The sequence below is a fragment of the Triplophysa dalaica genome, chromosome 1 (assembly GCF_015846415.1).
Source record: "Triplophysa dalaica isolate WHDGS20190420 chromosome 1, ASM1584641v1, whole genome shotgun sequence".
Taxonomy (NCBI): Eukaryota; Metazoa; Chordata; class Actinopteri; order Cypriniformes; family Nemacheilidae; genus Triplophysa; species Triplophysa dalaica.
Window position 1 is genome coordinate 4068066 of NC_079542.1, and position 22729 is coordinate 4090794.

The 22729-nt window shown below is 38.5% G+C and overlaps 1 protein-coding gene across 8 annotated transcripts in view; it reads right to left on the minus strand.

Moving 5' to 3' along the window:
• myo9aa (myosin IXAa) overlaps positions 1 to 22729 on the minus strand; it is a 98035-nt gene that overhangs the window by 51399 nt on the left and 23907 nt on the right. For all 8 annotated transcript variants that reach the window (XM_056759499.1, XM_056759425.1, XM_056759278.1 and 5 more), the window contains exons 3-5: positions 776 to 870; positions 643 to 705; positions 353 to 452 (exon numbers count right to left, since the gene is read on the minus strand). In XM_056759499.1, coding sequence (XP_056615477.1) covers positions 353 to 452; positions 643 to 705; positions 776 to 870 — 258 coding nt within the window. The remainder of the gene's footprint in view (positions 1 to 352; positions 453 to 642; positions 706 to 775; positions 871 to 22729) is intronic.

Genomic DNA, 22729 nt, shown 5'->3' on the forward strand with positions numbered 1-22729 from the left:
TAACATACGTTTTGGTACACTGAAACATATGTGGTGAGTGTTAAATCCAGGTGTAAACAGTGTACGGCTCAAACCGTCTCTGAGGGTGGCAGGGTTGCATCTGGCACCGGTGCATTTCTTGATGCTTCCCGGACAACAACGAATCTGGTGCTCATGTAAAACATAACAATTACAACGAAACAAGAGTTTAAAACTTAGAAAGCAACTTAATGTTGACAATATCCACTCATAAGTGGGCACTAGAGATGTTATAATAACAGATGCAAATAGCATCACCCATATGGATGGTAGAAGAAGGTGTTAAGAGGACCACTGAAGCGGGTATAGAGCATGAAGCGTTATGAAGCCGTACCTGATTGAGGTAATGATATTCTTCAGGTTTTCTGAGGTGGAACACAGTTCTCTCTTCTTCACTCGCTCCTGCCAGCAGGTAGTAAAACACGTGGTAATTCCTGGAAGAATATACCATGTAGAGTATAAATACATTTGTCTGTAAATGTTACGCAGATCTAGAGTCGGTCCCTGTGGGCTCTAGGAGCACAGTGGACCAAAGAAACATAATGCAGTATAAAACAAACACTGAGGATTCAGAGACATTTAGACTTTAATACTAGATTGAAAGATAAATCAAGGTTCTCCTACCTTTCATTGTGTTCCTGATAGACGAGCCTGGATTTCTCCAGCAGGTACTTCTCTACATACGCCCTGAATAAAAGCAAACGTCAGACGAGTCCGGAGTTCCCAAGGTTTCACCCTCTACAACTGATGCTCTTACCCTCTCACAGTTCCACTTTCTTGATAGTTCACCTGGATGAACTTGCCAAAGCGGCTGGAGTTATTATTGTGGGCTGTCTTCGCGTTGCCAAATGCCTGTGATGAGAAAAAGGAAAAGAAAACATTCATAAAAGATAAATACAAAGCAGGTTGGCAAATGTAATTTTGGTAACCCTTTAGTATAGGGGGCAATTCTCACTATTAACTAGTTGTTATTAGCATGACTATTATAGGCTGTTGTCTTAAAAAAAGGCATTGGAAAATGACAATAAATGCATTTGAAAACTCACAGTGCATTCAAGCAATATGCTTGTTGGTGTTTGTTCCTGATAATCGAACCTAAGACATTCACGCTTTTGCTACAATGCTCTACCATTTGAACTAAAGGAAAACAATAACACACGACAAAGACCGATTCAGGATTTCAGGGTTCAAGATTTTCATTTATCACACAGGTAGTCAAATCTTGATCTGTTAAACCCTATAGACCGTGCAAACAATAAAACACTCTCTAGAAATATATTTAAAACTAAGAGTAATTAAAAATTACAAAGAGTAAAACTAATGAACTAAAATTGACCAAAAATGGGCAGGGTACTGAAAAATGACATACTGATGCTGTGTTCACACCAAACCTGAACAATAACATTCCACACTTTTGATTATTCACCGGAAAAGTTTTGCGTGGGTGACGTGAAAAACAGCATGCGACGGGAATTGTCTTCATGTGCCCGGACCCGTCAAACAGTAGGTGTCAATGAGCTTTCTCCACTTCCACGGAACGGAAGACACGATTGACGCCCGATTCGCGTCATTTGCATCGCCTGCCGCACCTATTCGCATCTTTGCATTGACTTTAGATATCTGCCCGATAAACCGAAAATATATATCACATGATTTATGCAAAACTTGTGAGTGAAGTACGGTAAAATGATGCTTAATCCGAATGCCAGAGGGCGCTCTCGTGCAGAAACTACAAATACACACTGCAGAAGAAGACCATAACACATGTAGTTCAAGGAAATCCCTAAGGACGTGTTTTTATCACTGTTCTTCAAGCCTCCTCGGGTATTTTCATGATAATAAAGTATATTTAAAAATGATCATGTTTGACGGCCGTTGCCTTTTTAACTACATGTTATAAGCGACTCAAACTCGCACTGCTTTTAGACCGAGCAGCATTTCCTACTAATCCCAGATCCATGCTTCACGGACAAGCTACGCATCAATAAAATAATTGATTCTTTGCATTATCGCAGCCAGCTCGGTTTAAGCAGGATTTAGTGGTAACCGTGATTAATCATGCACATGTCTAATTGACTTTGTATGTAATTTACTCACGCAAATCGCTTAATTCGTTTGGTGTGAACCCAGCATTAGAGGTCAGAAATCTTATATTTCTCTTTAAACCAGCATAATTAAATGCAATTTCTTAATTACACCATTGTACTTTCTTTGTACATTTTTAAACATTTATTTATACATTTTTTGTAATTATATTAATACATTACATGTCATCGTGTGACTTAAACATGATCTTTACAGGGCTCACTGGTTCAAGTGAGAATTCAGATCTTGTTGTGTTGGCACAGAAGCAATGATCGGTTCCCTTATCAATGTGCATAAAACAACATCACTCTTATCACAAAATGGTAAGCTTATCACTCAGTATAGCAGGTAAAACGGTTGGGACAGTTGACAGTTTCCATCCGCATTCACGCTGACATTGCATACTGTATTGGAGTAGGCGGGGCGAGACCGTGAGTAATTGTTAATGAGCGCCAGCTGTGCGCGCACCGGTGTCGAATCACGTAGGAGATCGGGAGCATATAAGAGAACGAGCGACCGGACCATCGAAGAGAGAGGACCGGAGCCGACCATGTTTGTATTTGTATTTATATTGTATTCGCCGGCTGTCGGCTGTCTTTTTACTTTAGATTTTTTTGATTAAATATTTATTTAAATGTCTGCCGGTTCCCGTCTCCTTCCCTACTTTAAATCTCTACACATACATTGTATAAAGACAAACAAACAAATGACAGTACATGACACCGTTCAAAATTCTAAAGCAAACTAATTATGGTACCTCCACCTACCTATGGGAACTAAAGCACGGGCACACCAATTGGCAAAAATGACATATGAGTCAGTTATCAGGTTATGTCAGCCATCTTTTAGATCTGGTATCACTGCATCCAACAGTTTCAAACGATCTCCAAATCCAGCGTTATATCCACCGTTTATGTTACTTATCATCCAAATGCAGTGAACAAACAAACACAGCTAAACTTCGCCAACGTAGTGCTCTCATGCACACAAGTGAATGTGACGTGTGTGCATGCTCCTTCTCTCACTCTCCTTGGTTGATGCGTGGGCGTGCTTTTCCGGGAGAACTGTCCAGTAAGGGACTAAAAAAGGTTATTTTGGATTTTCAATTTCAAAAAAAACTTTCCGAAACCTATACGAACGCTGGGGGGGTGAATCATTTGTTTGTATAAGCAGATGTTTGAAAATAACACATTTTAGTGTTGTAACCGCAGCATCGAAATACCGTGAAACCATGGTAATTTTAGATTTAGGTTATCATACTGTCCAAATCTCACACCGGCCCATGCCTAAAATAAGTCTTCAAAAATGATATGATTTTAACTTCTTTTTTAATCTGAAGCAAAACATTAAGTGTGAAAATCATTAATCTTATTTAGCAAAACTGAAACCAAACAAAACATGTCCATGTAAAACAAAGAAATGATTTGACAATCCAATGTGTTTGGTACAAGACTGCTTGACATAAAAAATAAGTGGCTTTCAGGAAAAAATACATTACACAAATATATAACACAAACACTTAAGTGCCGTGTGTGTCCACTCTCTCCCCTCCGGCCTATTTATTGTGTGCCTCTCTGAAGAGGAGGAAATTATTCAGTTGTACATAAACGCAAGTTATTTGTAGCTCCACCACAAGTAAACAAATTCCTCAGCGGACTGGTCTGAGCAGCCCGAAGTCCATTTGGAGGGACGGCGCTTGCCCCTCGCACCCACAGTCGCTCAAGAGGTCAAGCAGACACTCAGACGCACACCGCTCTGATGTGAGTCAGACTTTCAGAGTGGGTTTTACAGCCAGGACAAGCCGTTCCAACATAGTCCAATGGAATTCTGGGAGGGCGCTACCACTGCTGTACAGCTGTCAGCCATGAGCTTACACTCACCGCGTGCTCATGGCCATCGTGACGTACTCTGGGAGCAATGTTAAGTAAAGTCTTCCAGCAGAAAAGGTTATGTCAAACATTGAGATAACGTTACGAATGGTCTCTGGAAGCCGCCCGAGAAAAGCCCTTTTAGCCGATGGTGATGAACGGCACTTGTCAAACATCAAGTGGATGTTGCGCAGTTACTTCTTCAGCAGGACACGTGGGCAGTTAGTCACTGAACGACCGAGTCCAAAATGATTCAGGAATGAAGGTCAGACAAGGACAATCATTTCAACACTTGCTGTGTAGTGAAGGACACAGATGCACATGACGAATATCGCAAACCTAAAAACTGCACATGTCTGGAGGAGATAGAGTCGGCTGTTCACGTGTCAAAACACAAATGAAACTCTAGAAATTCAACTTTCCTCTGTAGTACTGAAGGAAACAGTGGCTAGTAAAAGCAGAAGGGATTTATATATTATCACCTTGCATATGGAGACCTGGTCTTGGTCAAACCATATTCATAACAAAAATACTATAAGAAGTCCACAAGCATGAACCAATCAGACGAATTTGGAGGCGGGGCAAGAGGAGGCGTTCATAGTGGCCGTGTCCAGATACCCGCATCTCGAGACCTTCACGTTCTAGGCAGGACTTCAAAAAAACAAAACATATCTGCGTTTTTAGATGCAGAGACGGGTCTGTCAGAATGGCCCCAAAACCGTATTTGTGATGCATAAAAAGGACAGTTCACCCCAAAATGACAATTTTTTTCATAATTTAGTCACTAGTTATTCCAAACCTTTATGACTTTCTTTCCTTTGCAGAAAACAAAATATATTTTAAAGCTGGTAAAAGATTTGTATTTATTTTTCCTACTATGGTTATCAATGGTGGCCAAGAACCGTTTTCAAATAGCTTTCTCCGTGTTCATCGGAAAAAATAAATGTTGACAGATTTGAAGACAGAATTTTTGGGTGAACTGTCCCTTTAAATACACACATACCTTAGGTCAGCATCAATTCACTCAAGCAAGCCTCATTTATGAAACATGAGCTGAAAGAATTTCCGGCGTAAACCATTCTTACACAAATAACAATTTATAAATGGATCCAATTCAACATAACAGTGGTTTCAAGAACACGCTATACAAAAATTCCTTCAGCTCATTTTCTAGGAAAAAATATTGAAAAATATAATATATATAATTTTCCATAAGAAAGCAATTATTAGGATAGATAAACAAGAACATTCATTCTAAATATAAAACACTAACACATTTGGTTGCTTGTTTGGTCTGCTTTTGTTGTGATAAGGTCTCAACTCCAATTATCAATCACATACAGTAAATAGTTATTTTTCTGAAATGTTCCCAATAGTACCTACAAAATAATATTTATGCTATCCCATCATGCCGTGCTGCTTACTGGAAGTGCTAAACCCCTCCACTGAATAAACCACAAGACAAAAAGGCTTTATCTGTTGTAAAAAGTCATAGCCTTTACCGGAATCAACTCTGACAAAGATCAACTGTAAGGAGAATGATAACAAAAGCAGAAACTGTAAGTGTGTTTTCTTCTCGGCACAAGACATGAGGGAGCGTTTATCAGACATATTTGGTGGAGACTCATCCAGGCCTTTCTGTCTCAAAACTTTGAAATGGGATTGAAACGATTATACTGTCAGTCACACAAACACACAAGAGACCGCTCGCATCACACACCACATATTCTAACTGACAGAAACAGGTAAATATTTCTGTAGCACTGGATCGGAGATGCTCTATAAACAGTAACAGTGTGCTAAAACCATAATCCTGCCCATGTGTGATCGCGGTGATCTTTGGTTTTGGCTCGGTCTGGCTCTCTTAAAGGGCCGTTCACAGGAACAGGTTGCCACATATTTATACCCAGGAGTCACGTCAATCTTTGAACGTTTCTGAGACGACGTCAAGACGTCACTGCTCAGTTTTCGTCTAATGACAGCAACATGTGCGAGCGATTTTCTATTATTAAACAACACTGACTGGCGGTTTGGGTCCGGTTCATTATTTTGAAATGTTATGACATGATGTGCTCACAGCACTAATAAAGCAATTAAAGTGCTTGGATTGAATACCTTTAAATCCACCATTAAAAATAATGAAACGCTATAACACCTGCCTTAACATCAATAATGTTACGAGCACATCGATCCAGACGCATTCGAAAGCACATATTTTGTAAACATGCCTGTACATCTGATAACAAATTGTGTGCCAATTCATACTTGACGATATCTGAACCAAGAAAAGTTCACCTGAGGGAAACGTTGTTTTGTTTTTGTGTCGCGTAGGAAGTTTATCCGAATTTTTATCGGAATTACACTAAAAACAAAGTGGAATGTGACAGTGAGATATCTAGTTTAAATGCCATGAGTATCTTATCAAGATTTCACGGCATGAACTGTGCAAACTTGGTCAAATTTAGAAACAAGTCCTTCCTTGTACGCGGACACGCTCACTTCATGCACCAAAAACAAACAGCCGATAACAGCTACGCTTTCTAAGAAACCACTTGACATTTTTGTGTGCAATACGCATACAAACTAACTCAGAGGTAAAGACTTTGAGCACACCAAAACTAACAGCATATCTGGAAGCATGAAGATTTACAGTCGCCTGTAAATAATACTCATTCAAAATGAGACCATGTCATTATGACCATTTATCATTTGGAAACTCTTCCCAGTGCTTCGCCTCTCTTGCTGTCATGTGGCATACAGACTCTCCGGAAAATCTTCCCATTTCCTCTTTCAATTTCAGAATCATGTCCGGTTTTAAGTGACTCACAACTTGGCCTAGTCAGAAATAGGACATTTTCCTGGATAAGACTGTAAAAGACGCAAAGTGTGTATTACAGGGGTGTGGAGTGTGATTGAGTGTCGGATGATCTGTGGAATACAGAGAGATGATCTAATGGAGAAGAGCAGTCGTTTTGAATCTCATTGATTTAACAACACAACGCGACATCCAGTAATGGGACAGAACAGTAATGGATCGATAACATCACACTCTATATATGGTCACTAATGCCTTAATTTCTGTAAATCTTAATGTGAAATAAAATGACTAAATTTGCAAAAACAATTTGCTTTTGAATTAAATAGAAGTTTTGGAATTAATTAGTCAAATATGTTTAAACCTATTAAATATGTCATTTACAAACATAAACCCACCCCATTTAGAAAAGGACAGTTCTTATTCTAGATTAAGTTTATTTGCAAAAACATAATTTATTAATAGTTAAAAAAATCCCAAACATGATTTAAAAAAAACTGAGTTGATCTGTTTTTGCAAATGAACTCTTTAGATGCAGATTGGTCAACACAGATTCACCGTCACATTTATGACCAAAACACGCCACAAAAAAGAGAAGGTAAGAGCAATTAAACAGACAAACAGAAAGAAAGAAAGAAAGAAAGAAAGAAACGGAGTTTTCCTCCTGAACAGTCTAAATACAAAGTACAGACATAAAAACCAAACAACATAAAAAAACTTAACTTGCGCCTTAACTTCCATTAGACCACCCCAAAGAATCAATAACTGTTGCATAGTTTTAATGTTATTTGATACAATTCATAAACAACTAATATTAATATAAATCAACTATCAAATAAATTGTTATTTTATAACCAAACACAGACCGGAAGTTGACTTTGGGCCAGGCTTGTCTGTCCCATTAAACAGTCTATAAAGAGAGATTACAAGGAAACGCTTTCTATAGAACAGCCAAGTTTCTCTTATATCTGCAAGCAACATGGTAAGGGTCTCTGAGAGTGAGGGCACAACACAGATGTTTGCGCAACAGAAACCATGGCATATGCTGTATAATTACATAACAACAGCTTCCAGTCTATCTGCAGACTCTGCATGCCATTAAATGCTCTATATAGAGTTCACACATCTGACATCACCCAACATTAAGTCTTTATATGAGCCTCTTAGCACGCAAATGCATCCATACATCCACATGAGCCGTCTGCACAACCGGCCAACACCGGAAACAACAGTAAATCCAATTAAAAATCTCAATGAAGCCTAATGCTCCAGGACTCCATAAAATACATCTGCCATTCCTATTAAGTGTAATGTACACATTAAAATAAAGCACAAAAACAACATAAATGACAGTAAGCAGTGTGCCACTGCATAAAAATGCTCACAATAAAATCTAATTGAGTCAGAATGAAGGAAAAGTTTGAACAAAAAAAGACTATGAAGAGATTTCTTCATTCTGCAGAATACAAAGGAAGATATTTGGAAGAATGCTATTAACCAAACAGATCTCCTTCCCCATTGAGTCCTCATAGTATTCATTTTTCCTACTATGGCAGTACATGGGGGATGAGATCTCTTTGGTTACTGACATTCTTCCAAATATCAGCAGAACAAAGGAATTTCTACAGGTTTGGAACAATCTGAGTAAACAAGTGAATGATGACAGAATAAAACATTTTTAGTGAACTATACCTTTAATGACATGATATTTAGCCATTATTATAGCATACTCTGTGTTTACAACAAACGCAAATCATCACAGTCATCGCTCTTTATTACTCACACGAATAGTTTGTTATTTTTGCACAACTGATGCAAAAAACATAATGCAGAAAGGAGTGTCTTCCGTTAGCGGCAATCGTACTGGTGGTTCACCTCATTAGCACCGCCGGCACGACTGTCTATTTGCTTCTTTGCATTGACTTTGTATGCAATTTACTCGCGCAAATCGTCTCATTTTTTTAATTCACGTTTAGTGTGAACGCAGCATTAAGTTTTTGAACTACCAGAAGTTTGTCAAATTGCATCACTAGAGTATATTGTCAGATTATGTATTAACAATTTTTATTTCTCAAAAACCCTGCCGGTTGCAATCCGTACCATTTTTCTCTCTATCGCCATCTCTGTTTAAAACATAAACCTGCAGGTTAAATGTGGTGAAGTCAATAAATGTCATACTGACATTTCCCACAAAATTGTACCCAACAGCTCAAATAATAAATCTCCTTGAATCGCCTTTTCGGAGGGAGAAAGCATTCGCTAAAAAAAAACTGCAACGTTGATTTTGTATACTGTGTTTTGTTTTAGCACGTTTTTCGCCAAGTTATTTGCCGTAATGAAACTGCATCATCAGCAAACAACCCATCGTCCATTTTCCTGTCGAGATAATGTCAGCGGCACTTGTGCGCTCACTGTAGGTTGTGTCCCCGCTCTGATCTCTTCGGCTGTCATTCGACACAGGCAGTAAAGTTTAGTCTCTTATCTGTAAAGGTCTGTGAGTCACGGCACAGACTCTGCTTTCTTTCACATCACAGCTGAAAGCTACATCCTTCTCATCCTCCGACAGAACGCTTTTCCTCTTACACTTTTAAACTGACCTCCAAGTGGGCCTATCTCTGTTCTCCTTAAATATCCCTGGCACACAAAAACAAACACACTTCTCTGTGATAGGAATCTATTCAGAGTTCATTGACCGTGGTTGGCATTTTAAACACAGTGCCCTGATGTGCCCTCCTACGACCGTGCCCCACTTCCGTCTGGACCAGTGACTCTACATCGGAATTGAATCACTTGTACCATTTGGTTTGTAAACCACATCTTTTTGTGGAATCATGACTTATTTCAATGGGCTTTAAAATTATTCATCATAAGTATAGTAGGTACATACAATATCACACAAAATATCACACAAAGCTCAGGTTTTTTTTTCACTACTGTTAAAAACTTTAGGTCTATGTTTAGTCTAAGAGTAGTTTTGTAGACAAAATATAATGTTTGCACAATTTCTGTCATTAGAAATCTAAAATTATATTTGATATGTTTTTTTTAAATGAATTACTTGGACTAAATACCTTTTTAAAAAGCAGCCAATATAAATTCAGAATTTATGTGAACTGCTTCAACACCGCTTAAAAAGCATCGCTGGGTGAGACCTCAAGAAACCTTAAAGTTTGATTTATTCTGGATGATTTTTAGGCACAACATAACTCATGGAATAACAAAATGTGACTGTAGGATTTTAGTATTATTCTACAAAAAGGTAGCTTTTGAACAGTGGTGTATACAGTATATGTACAATAATGTGAAAATAAATATGCTGCAATTAAACATGTAGTTGATATTAATATTTATTACTCAAATTTCTTAAGACGATAAAAACACTGTATAATAAAATGTTGTTTGATTTTGGAAAAGACTCAAGAGAAACAATAACACTGTTTATCAGCAATTATAAAAAAATTACAATTTAAAAATAGTATCATTATGCATTTTTCGTTTTTCAATTTAGTTGAAAAAAGGATTTCAGCTTCTCTTAAGGGCAAACCTCAATTTAACAAATGTGATTTAAATTCATTCTGCAGAATTCCTCACAGTCAGTACAGTAAAGTCTCTGAAAGTGCACAGATTCTGTTTTGAATGCAAGTAATCTGGATTAAGCCTTCGGGGAGTCGAATTCACGATTCAGGTTGAAAGAAACAACAATACACTATACAAACTCAACTCCCAAGCAACAGTTACAGTAAGGAATAGCGCTTCAGTGATTATTGCTTTCCGAGGCTGAATGAAAACATTTATCACAGTTGAACGAAGAAGCTGTGCTGTGTAAGAAAAGTTTGCCAACTTTACATTCTTCACATAAGACATTCACGCGTAAGAAAACCATAGATTAGATCTCTTTGAGACGTTAATTATTTCTCCGAAATTAAGATTAAGTGGAGATGAAATGGAAACGTTTTTATATCTCACAGATGTCGCAGATGTCCCAGTTGTGGCCTAGTGGTTAGAGAGTCTAAATACAATTTCAAATGTTTAATACGCCAACATGATTGATAAATACGGAATACATGTCAGCCTGTGTGCAACTTTAAAATAGTTATTATTGTTGTTTATTTATCATTGGTGGATAATTTAACACGCATCTGCATCTACTCAACGTTAAATCATTGATGTATTTTTGACGCGTTTGAAACGAGCCGCTGCGGTAAAGTATGAATCTCTGTTTGTTATATACAGCTGTTCTCTTGATGTTAAAGTATACGTGTATTTATTTAACTTCTGTGTTAAATATTCTTTCAACATTGTTTGTCTTTAATATGAGTTTGTAGGCTTTCTGCAAGTCCCCACAAAGTTAATAAATCCCCCATAAGAGTTTGCAGAGTGCTGTTTACAGTACTACAGAAACGTGTTTTGTGTCAACAATTCCTGCTGACTAACTTGAAAACATGTTCTTTAGTTTGACAACAGCTGCTAAATAAAGTGTTTGTTTTATTAATAATATATAAGAATTGGAGGACAAGGTGAAAAGAGAAAGATTCACAGCTCTAATATTAATTTAAGTGTTTATTCATGTGATTTTCTATTATGGCATTAAGTGGTACTTGGAATAACTCGTTTTATTAAAGGTGCAAATTGGTCTGAAAATTTTGAGAACCGCTGTTCTAAGCAATTTTAAGACGTTTTCATGATGTAAGTATAGAGATTTTTCTCAAATAAAACATTTGGCACCATTTTGGCCCATTTGTAACACTAATCTTATGGGCCCTAACTTGCACCCAGCGCAATTGACTTTGTACACCGATGCATGTGTCATTCCTATTTTGCACCCGCGAAAGGAACGCTTTTCCCTCCACAGAAGCACGTCGCTAAACTAGTGAATGAACTTGCGCTCCCTGGGCGGTTCAGCGCAAAAAAGGGAGCGTGTTCCGGCGCAAACAATCCCTGGTGCTATTTTGCTGTTCCATTAAACAATTGCGCCACTGACCAGAAAAAACCTAGTCTAAAGTCAGTGGCGCGTTGCGCGTTGTTCATTATGCTATTTTAAGGCGCATGCTTGACCATAATGTACACAGATGCAACAGTTATTTTTGCAAATCATAAATTGTTACACTAAAAAAATATTAACACATGAGATGACGGAAATCATTGTGGTGTCCTCTGCTGGCGTCAGGTCCTGAGTAGAGGCAGATCCACCTCCCGTTACACGGCGTGCCTGATTGATGCTGGCAAGCTTGGACTTTCCCCGTCTTCTGATGTCATTGTAGCGCTTGCGGCACTGGTGCGACGTCCTGGGGATGCCAGCTGATGAAACAATTGTGGCTATTTCCTCCCACGCCTGTGTAACCGACGCTATTTTGGGTGGGTTTCTCCCATCCCCATACAACACAACTTCTCTGTCTATCACTGCTCTTACAAGAACATCAGTCTCCTCGGCTGTGAACCGCTCCTGGCGTGCGCCTGGTAAATACGCCATAATAATAGCAATCCATAATGGAACTTGCGCACCTGCTTTTAAAGGGAATGTTGGATGACGCTCTGATTGGTTTATTTCACGTTACGCCCAAACCACACCTATGAATAATGAAGCTATTTCAGACCAACCCATTTTAGGTTTTGCTTCGGGCGCAAGAGCCATTTACCCCGCCGGGGACCCAGCGCAGAGACCTGCCCACAAAGTTACTTGCGCTTCGCGCTTTGACACTTGCGTTTCAGATCGTTAAAATAGGGCCCAATGTCTTCATTGACTTTTCTTTTAAAGCAACTGAGATGCAACACATGTGTTGCCCAAATAGTTTTGCACAGCTCTATATTACAGGACTGCAACTGCACATACCATACATGCTAATGCGTCCGTGTCATTTCAACGGCTGTGAAACTGCACATCATGTAAACAAAACAAGAAAAGAATGGCATCTCTTGTTTAAATCTACAGCGCATTAAAGCTCTTGCATGTTTAGAAGGGATTCTTGCGAAGCAGGTGCACAGAGGATCACGCTTAATTGATGGGTTTGTTTGGAAGCTTTGGGTGGAAACGCATGTCAAATTCCCCTCGAGGTCTCAATGTTGAAAGGACTGCAGGTCTACCATTCTTCCTGTGTGATCAAGAGTCTGAAATTAGCGCCGGCGATGACCGAGGCGGGAGGCGAGCGGCCACAAACAGATGGCATTACCCCACTGTCGGCAGTGACGTGGGATTTCAATCACTTGAGCTTTTAGATATTCTCTCAAACGCATCCTGACTTAAAGTGATAGTTCAGACAAAAATGAAAATTCTGTCATGATTTACTATCTAAACCTGTGGGATTTTCTTTTATCTGCACAACACAAAAAGAAGATATTTTGAAGAATGTTGTCAACCGAATACAGAGTGCCGGCGCTGTTCGGTTACCAATTTTTTCCAAAATATCTTCCTTTATGTTCTGTGTAAAAAAAGTAGTACAGGTTTGAAATGACACAAGGGTAAGTAAATGATGACTGAATTTTCATGTGTGGCTGAACTATCCCTTTAACAAGAGCGCTTGTCATCGTTATAAGGATCGGCAAAAAGTGGCCGTGCAAACAATACGGGTCATAAATATTTTGCTCCAATTTCCTAGAAAAGATAATCTGTCAAATTTATTTGGTGTTCAATTTCATTTTTTTCCAAATCTGCTGGTTGAATTGTGGGTTTTAATGCCACAAGTTTTTTAACAAACATATACTTTGTTTCACTGATCAATACATTTTCTTAAATCATTTATCAATAAGCATGCATATATCTGTCTTTCTAAAAAAAGATCATTTCCTGATTCCAGAAAGTATTTTAAGCGTCACTCCATTCCTCTGTTCTCACACAATTCACGTGACGTGGAAAACGGGCACAAAAACACACAATCCAATCGTCTGGGATTTAAAATTGAACTTTTGACACGCATTACGGAAGACCTTTTTGTTTATTAAGTGGGTGAGAGACTAAACATTCAGCGAGTGATCCTCCCCAAAAGAGAATTCTTGATCTAAAGTGGCATTTATGACAGAAACAACGAGGTAAACATGCCATAATGTGAATAATACACAATGGTGGGGTCAGGGTGAAGCTAAGGATCCTTTTTTGGGCACAGAGTTCTCAATACATTCCATAGCAAACAATGGTTCAGTGTTTTCTCAAGGCGATGTAACAGGAGCGAGTTGAGCTGAGCTCTTCAGAGGCCAAAGGAAAACTCACTCCGGGGAGACACTCCTTTGCTCCTCGCTGACTTTCTTGGAAAGGTTCAACAGTGATGAGGAAATCACATTATCCTGTTAAAAGCTACTTAAAATGTCTCTATTCTGGGACAGAAAATGCAATAAGCTGCATGGCTCCTTGGTGCTAAAATTCTGACAAACATAAATTAACGGTGTGAGTTTTTAATCCTGTAAATTTTACTTTCATGTGTATATATATGTTATGTGTGCCCGCGTGATGCATCTATGTGATCACTTTAACAGCTGAAACTTATTGAACTCTGTATCATCCGTTCATCATACCGACACGTATAATATCATTCGAAGGGTAAACATTTATTTGCATAGATCTAACATAACCACAAAACATTGTGCTTTTGAAAAATATAGACAGCCAAAAGGACACGCTCTCTGCCATCCGTCTATTTCAATGCATCAGACACTATAATCCCTGAACCTCATAAACCTCATAAAGAGCAGCACTCTGTGGTGCTTTTAAGTAGTCAGAATGGATTTTGGAATTAACACCTGTTATAAACTCAGAGATTAAATTACCTGCATATAATTTTAAGTCCCGATGAAAACCAATTACCGAATAGGGCTGTGAGAGAGCAGCGAATACGAGAAATATTACGAAGGTGGGAAAAAGCAGTCTTTACCACATTACCACAATGCTAGCCTGGTAATACCAAACTCTGCTACTTCGCATTGATTCGTAGTACAGAAGTGAACAAAAGTTGAACGGAAGTCTGACGTAGTCTGGCTACCACAATGCCAATCTGATCATTAATTGTAAGAGTAGAATCGAAGAGTACACCAAGATTTCGAACAGTCGTGGATCGCGTCATCATCAAAATCGGTCTTGGAGGGCAGTCTTGGGAGGGCATCCCGTTCAATATCTGTTCCCCAGTCAATTAGGAAGTTACGGCTTTAGAACCAATAGGAATTATCAGAGTTAAATTAAAGGTAGTTTGCCTCCAACCAAAGTTTGAGTTCCTAAAAAAATACTTGAAATGTTTTGCTTGTGAAGTATACTCGTGCTATCAAATGCAACTTGATCTGACAATGTGGTTACAAGGTTATATGGTATATAAGGTATTTTAAGAATAGTGGTTTTGCGTTCATGCAGTTGAAGTCAATAAGTGCCAATGTTGTTTGATTTCCAACATTCTTCAAAACATCTTATTTTGTGTTATGCTCAAGAAAGAAATTCAGACAGATTTGGAAATACATGAGGTTGAGAAAATGACAAGTGTCCAAATACATTTTCTGAGCCACAGTATGGTTAATACATGCAAAGCATTATTAAAATAATCAATACAGAATAGCAGTCTTTAAGTTATGGTATGTGTTTTTAAAGCAGAAAATGCTACATCACTGGCTCCTACAGGCATTAAATCAATACTAATGCTTTATGAGTGCTTTTTTCAACAGTAATGCAAGAGACATCACTGCAGCTGACAAAGCTCTGGTCGATTAATGTTGCATTATTCAGATTCTCTCTGTTTCTCTTTTAGCACTGACATTCACAAGATTGAAGCTATTAGGACAGTGTCCTCTACGAATGCATCAAAAACCAATCTGTTATTGACAGCTGTGACCAGCCACTTAACAGCACGACCCAAAGCTGTTGACTACCTTTCCTTTAAAAGTGCAACCTTCCAAAATGATGCTACTGTGTTGTTGTTAGTTGCCAGGGTGTTGTACATTCACATCGATGTAAATTTGGGCTGATAACTAGGGTTGGGTATCGAAAATCAATTCCAATTTGGAATCGAAAGGCTAGGAATCGGATCGGAAACAAAAGGTTTAGGAATCGGATACTTGAGATTAAAATTTAAATTCCTCTTATCAATTCCTGTGTTCACATTTTTAGAAAAGTTTCCCTGTTGCGTGATCTGCTGATATCTCAATAAAAGCCTTTATAGTATTCTTACTAATATATAATAGTAAGCCTTTTTTTAACTATAGTGTTTCCATTAAAAAGCATAGGAAACACAAATTAACCATAGTTTTATTATAGTTTTACTACAGTTTAACCATGATGTAGTTCAGCTATGGTAATACAAATTGTATTAAAATCAGAAAAACATGGTTCTGTGTGTATTTGTACCCAAAACAGTGCTCATAAATATCTATATTTTTTGCAAACAAGCCAATAAGCAGGCTCAATGACCAAAAAAAGTTGACATCTAAATGTTTATGGACTCGAAACTGGGAATCGATAATTATCGATACGCAGAATCGTAATTGGAATTGATAAAATTCAAACGATTCCCAGCCCTACTGATAACGATATCTAATAATTCTTGACATTGAAAACAGATAACCGATATACTCGCCGATACGGAGTATCTAAATATTCATATACATTTTCCGAGCCTGAAACTAAAGGCAAAAAGTGGACAACTTCTTAAAACATTTACTACAGAAGACAAGGTAACAATAACATCGAAAACCACATGCTACAAATGACCATTAATCAGCCGATACCGATATGGCCGATATTATATTGTGCATCGCTAAAAATACAAGTTATCAATAAGTTATATATTACTTCATTTTTTTCTAAAGAGTTTGGACTTAATGTACAGATTATTTCTTATTGCATTGTCAAGACCAGAAGTGAAGTAAGAGGTCACAAGCGTTTTTCTGGTAGCCGTTTCTAAAGCTGTACAATCCTGTGGTCCAGATAATTCAATGATCCAGCTTACTAGATCATCATCACTCACTCACACAGCGGCTAAGCCATTCCTTCCGTCACCCACCAGCCAAAACACAACAAAAGCATATTGTTCTGCCGAGTGACCCCATCTGACCAACAGTATTCTTTCTGCCGTTGCCCATCTGACAGCAGAAAATCATGCAAATGTGGACCATGTTGCATCCAGAAGCATCTATCCCTCAGACCCAAAGGAACTGCAGCATTGTGGTTATAACAGGAGTGAAAATTTATAAATACATGTATACTTTAAATTAGGGCTGGGCGATATGGCCTATAAAATGTATTTTTCTGAATAAATCAAATTTAGGATTTAAATAGATTCTACCTGTTCAGCGGGGTGTTGTTTGTTCTGCTGCAACATAAACAAACGTTACTGCGCATGCACACTTTGTGTGCCCAACTGAACTTCCGGTACACATTCACAAACAATAGAATGCTTGTAGATTATTTCTGATAACAATCAAAAGAAACCAAGAACCCTCACTTGGCTAAACTTGTCTCTTCAATATTTTGAATTTAGACTGCGATACCAAGCTCAACCGCTAGATGACCGTACTGTTTCTTTAAATGCGACCGAACTACAGGAGCCATATTTAATAAAATGAACATACAACAAAATTTAACCAATCGTTTATTTAATACAATTATTATAGAGAAAAAAGTTCCGAAGATGATGGCTGTAATATTGGGATGGACCGGTGGTTCACATGAGCAGATGTGACCTTGCCTCAGTCACAGCTGTAGTCTGTAAAATGGCTTTTACCGTATCGATTATGCAGCCGCAACACACAGAGCGATCGGTCGCCGTATGTGAGCGCTGAACCTGAACAGCAACTGTCCCATGAAAAACGCAATGATCAATGTTACCACCTGCAGCCCGATGCTGTTTAAAATGGATGTATACAAGCATGAGTGTAAGAGTGTTTGATCATGTTCTGGCACAGAGTGATGGTGCGGTATCTCAGAGCAGACTGGGCCCTGTGCCAGGGTAAACCCTAACCCCACTGAACCCATTACACGCTATACACAGTCTTACTAAAGCCTTTTGTCTATGGCAGCCGTAACTGAATACAAACTGATGCTGCCAGTATGACGAAGGAGGCTGTGCCAGGAGCGAGCACGAGAGTTTCACGCTTCCATCGACTTCGCTAGGCGCACAGCCTCGGTATGAGACATTAAAGGGATAAAGCACACAGAAATCAAATTTCAGTCATCATTTATTCACACGTGTGAACTCTTCTGTGGAACACAAAAGAAGATATTTTCAAAAATGTGTCGGGGTCCATACAATGGAAGTCAAATGTAGTTCAGTCATTACGTTCTTCGAAACGTCTTCTTTTGTGTGGCAGAAGAAAGAAAGTCATGCAGGTTTGGTATGACATGGGTGACATGATTGGGATATTTCAAAAGGAAAACCAATCTCCAAAAAGATTCAATAAAATAGTCTGTGTCATTTCGGAAACTTGAATGTCCCTGTTTTTCAGGGAATGGAAAAAACTATCTACCATTTAAAGGATTAAATATGTTTTCTTAGACTACAAGCGCTTTTTAATACTTTTTATTTGATTCTTATTTGCAAAACCCAGTGACAAACAAAGCGTGAGTACTACTAATGATTTAGGGCAAAAAAGGTTAAAAAAATACGCATTATAATTTTAAGCTTAAACCTTGTTAAAAAAAAACAGTAACACATACATGTATAATGCACTACAAAAGTAGTTTTAATGTATAATGCCTTGTAATGCACCAAACAATGCACTGTAATTTCTCATGAATAATTGTAACTACAGTTAATACATTATAACACTTATCATTTCATTGTGCATTCCATTTTCTACCGCATATCCGAACTACCTCGGGTCACGGTCATTTCATTGTCACTTTGCATTTTTAATTTGTTTATAATTCTTTACAACAACATTTAATGCATGAGATACACATGAACAATTATAATGTTTCATACCCTTAACCCATTATAATGCATAACGCAAGTTCAATTCAAGTTTATTCAAATATTTTTTCTGGATACTGCACCTTTAAATTTAAACTTTCATAAGTTCTGGGTAGCTAGATTTCCAGGCAACCAAGCACTAAGTAAATCTGTCCACTTTTATCTCCGAGTACACAGATAACAAACCCTTCAACACACAAATACAAAACTGTGCAAATACAACTTGCCACACCACAGGCCTAATGATATTGATCCACATACATTAAATAAAAATAACTAGTTGGAATTCCATTCATTCAAACAAACAAGATGACCAAGTCAAGCACACAAAGTTGACGTTTCTCTTGCAGTAAATAAAGCAACTGCATGCCATTCCCGCCCTATGGGAAGTGTGCGTGGGTGTGTTGGTAAGGGAGCGCGTGCATTGTGCGCCGGTGGGCGTAAAGATGACTTTTAAACACGCCGTTGTATTGCTCACGGTTTAGTCAGCGGCACATTAGGCAAGAATTAATCCGGCCGTTGATGGCAGCGGGGTTGCACGAAACACTCCCTCTTTCTGAAGTCGCCAGCTAGGCAAGGGCACCGTTAATACACTGACAGGCTGTGGACAAAAAGAAGAAAGCCAGACCTGATACAAACTTAAGTGTGAGGAGGAGATTCCCAAACCCAACAGGAATGTAATGCATAACCTTACAGACGGGAGAGAAAAAGCAACGATCTCTGTAACTCGGGAAGAAAACTCCTACGTTTTAAAAATAGTGACATTTTTAGGTTCGTAGTGTCAAAGCATTATTTGATAACTGGTAAAGAGCGACGCTTGCAAACATCAAGGTCACAAGTTCTAAACATGCAATAATAAAACTGAGTCACTTTGGTTCAACCAATCGGCGAAATGGACAAATGCAAAAGCACAAGTATGGGTTGAGACTTCACAGACTAAACCGAAGATGCCTTCAAGCATGGAGTGGTTTCCATTACCGTGCATGAGCTTTTTCTCATGAAACTCTCCCACAAGACAATCGACAAATTGTTATTTATTACACTAAACCCTTCTCCCACAATTTATGAGCTGAATTTGACACAATTAGCGAGACAGCATCTTCTCCCTGATCTTTATCTGATTCAACTTCATACTCGATATGATGTAAAGCGCAAAGAGAGCAGCTACTGTATCATTGTAAAGCCCGAAATATCTCAGAAATCCAAAGAAGGCGCGTTATCAGCTTCAGCGGGGCGAGGCTGGATCGTGTCCAGCTCCACTATCTCTGCTTTCCGATTCTACCCAGCTCAACTGGCTTTGCTTTAGACATTTTCCCACGACACTAATAACCTAGACAAGCCCTACGCTCACATCTCAACCTGTCGGGATGACCAGAAAGCACTCTATATGCAAATCATTCATAACACATCAACTTTCTGTTTGCGTGGCCTCTTAGCTGATGGTTGAAGAAACAGTTCACCCAAAAACTAAAATTCATCCCTAAAGGTTTAAAACGAAAGAGAACGAAAAAACAGGTGGTCACCAGAAACACAGACTGCAGTAATCACACGGGGGCCGGCTTAGCTGTTGGAGAAGGGGAGGCTGATAGACTTCAGTAAAATATCCCACCCACAGCCCTGAGAATCTGACGAACACAAAGATTCTCTCCAACACCCTGGTGCGTGACACAGGTATCTGTCCGGCACACACTGTACTCACTGAGGTCATGATGGAAACATTGCAGAACGTCTGCCAATGGGATCGAAACCCAGCAGGAAATATTCTGCTCTGTAAAAATTCTGCACTGCATGACTATAAAATAAAGGAACACTGCATGCGACGGGTACATGCATAACAACAGATGAATCAAACAGCACGCTAGTGTTTCCAGCTCATTTGATACAATACATTTGATGATAGGGCTGGACGATTTGGTAAGAACAACGTGGTAAGCAACCGTGGTATAAGCGGAATAATTGACTCCAGTCCGTTGAATTCTTATAAAATAATGCACACCCTGAGGTCATTGAAACATAAAACATTCTATGTGGCGGGAAAAGCAACTGAGAAAAGCTTTCCTGTAGCAAGGTTGTGGGTTCAATCCCAGGGGATTGCAAATAACTATGTAAAATGTATAGGATAAAGCAATGTAAGTCGCTTTGGATAAAAGCGTCTGCCAAATGCCTAAAAATGTAAAAAAAATGTAAATGAAAATGTGTGTCAGAAGTAAAAAAAAGTATGTGTCTGCAGTCTGCATGGAAGCGATCCAGGGTCCGGATGTAGACTGCGGTCCTGTAACCGGTGACCTCTGCACTGGATTGTTAAACATCAAAACAACCTGCAGTAAAGTAAAGTGGCAATGAAATTGAAACTATAACTCACTACAAAAGCGTCTGCCCAACAAAACAGCCTTTTATACAGCCACTTTAAGCGACTGTTGTGGACAGTTTGGAAGACATACCAGTTACGCCACAGGCAACATTCCTCAATGACGAAAGATTTATTCTTAACAGGGTGGTAACGCTGATCCTCAGTCTGACTGTATGTAATACAGGTCAAAGTTACACAGGAAATGACATGTCATAGGCCAAAGCATAGAACACAAATGAGCTAAAGATGTCAACAGAAATCGAATATACCAAGTTACATAGAACCAAAAGAGTTTTCAGCTCAAACCAAGAGGGTGACAAAATAACTTTAGACCAGAAAATACTATTCCACCCAAATGAGGGACTTCAACTTGTTAAAGTGCAAAGGAACAACACACGCAGCAAAGCAGGTTCACAGAGATGCAGGTTTTAGAGGTCACGTCAACAGAGGCACTCATGAAGCGTATAAAAATGTTTCATCTTTTTATGTTTAAAAGAACATCCAAGCTTGGTGTCTGAATTAATAGTATGGGTACATGATAAATGCAAAAATAGAATAAGTGATAGGGGCCTAGCTTGCTAAATAACTAAATATGCAATACGCAAATAATTCAGGTATGTACAATCAATGTATATTATTATATAAATTATGTTAATTATAATTTTAAGTTAATAATTAAAAAAACTGAGAAAATATAAACACAACATGCATATTTCTGTTCTTTCTTGGGAAAGAAAGCATCATCTTTTGTGTCTCTTAGACTACAGCTAAACACAAACATTTGTGTCATTATTTTACATATCGACATCGCGGAATGGCTTATGATCTTCTTAAATGACACAGACTTTAAAATTTACGTTTCTGTGGCTATAAAACACTTCAAATGAGACATTGTTGAGTAAAAACCGTACATGTCTTTAGCTATGTACAGTATAGAGGTGCATCTACAGCGGACTGTAATAGTACCATACAATGTCTCTGTCACTAATTGAGATGTTATTTCTAGAAGACAGAAAGAAAAAACCCATGATCAGTTTGAATAAGTACAAGCCACAGCTTTAAGCGAAAGAAAGCCATTCATTGGCACAGACAGTGCTTTGTTTACTATGCAATGTTTAACACAATACAATTCATACAAAGGCCTGGCTATGCATGAACATGTAGGTAAACTGTTTAAATCGTCGTAAAGTAAAATAAACCATGTTAACAAAGAACACGCTGAATGATTCTTCTGAGCTACATTGGAGTATTTACCCTGACGTAAATGAGCTTTAATTTTTTCAGTATGGATGCAAAAATGATTGGAAAATAGGAAACTAAAATGAAGCATTTTTGGAAGAATTTAATATTGGGGTTTTACCAAGTATGGAAAATTATTAAAGTTCAGTTATACAACACAAAGTATTTTCTACTTGCATGGTGAAGACTGCTATAAAACAACTTTTCGAAGTCCCTGTTTGGACAATCCTCCCAGAAAAGCAGGCCCAGGTGTCTACCTACAAGAGCCAGATGAAAGAGCATGCCCACGCGTCAACCAAGGAGAACTGGAGAAGAAGCATGGGCACACGACAATCTACAGCAAGAGAGAGAGAGCACTGCTTTTGCAAAGTTCAGCTGTGTTTGTTTGTTCACTGCATTTAGTGAGGAATGTTATATGAACGGTGAATATAACGCTGGATTTGGAGATCGTTTGAAACTGACACATGGTGCATTCCCA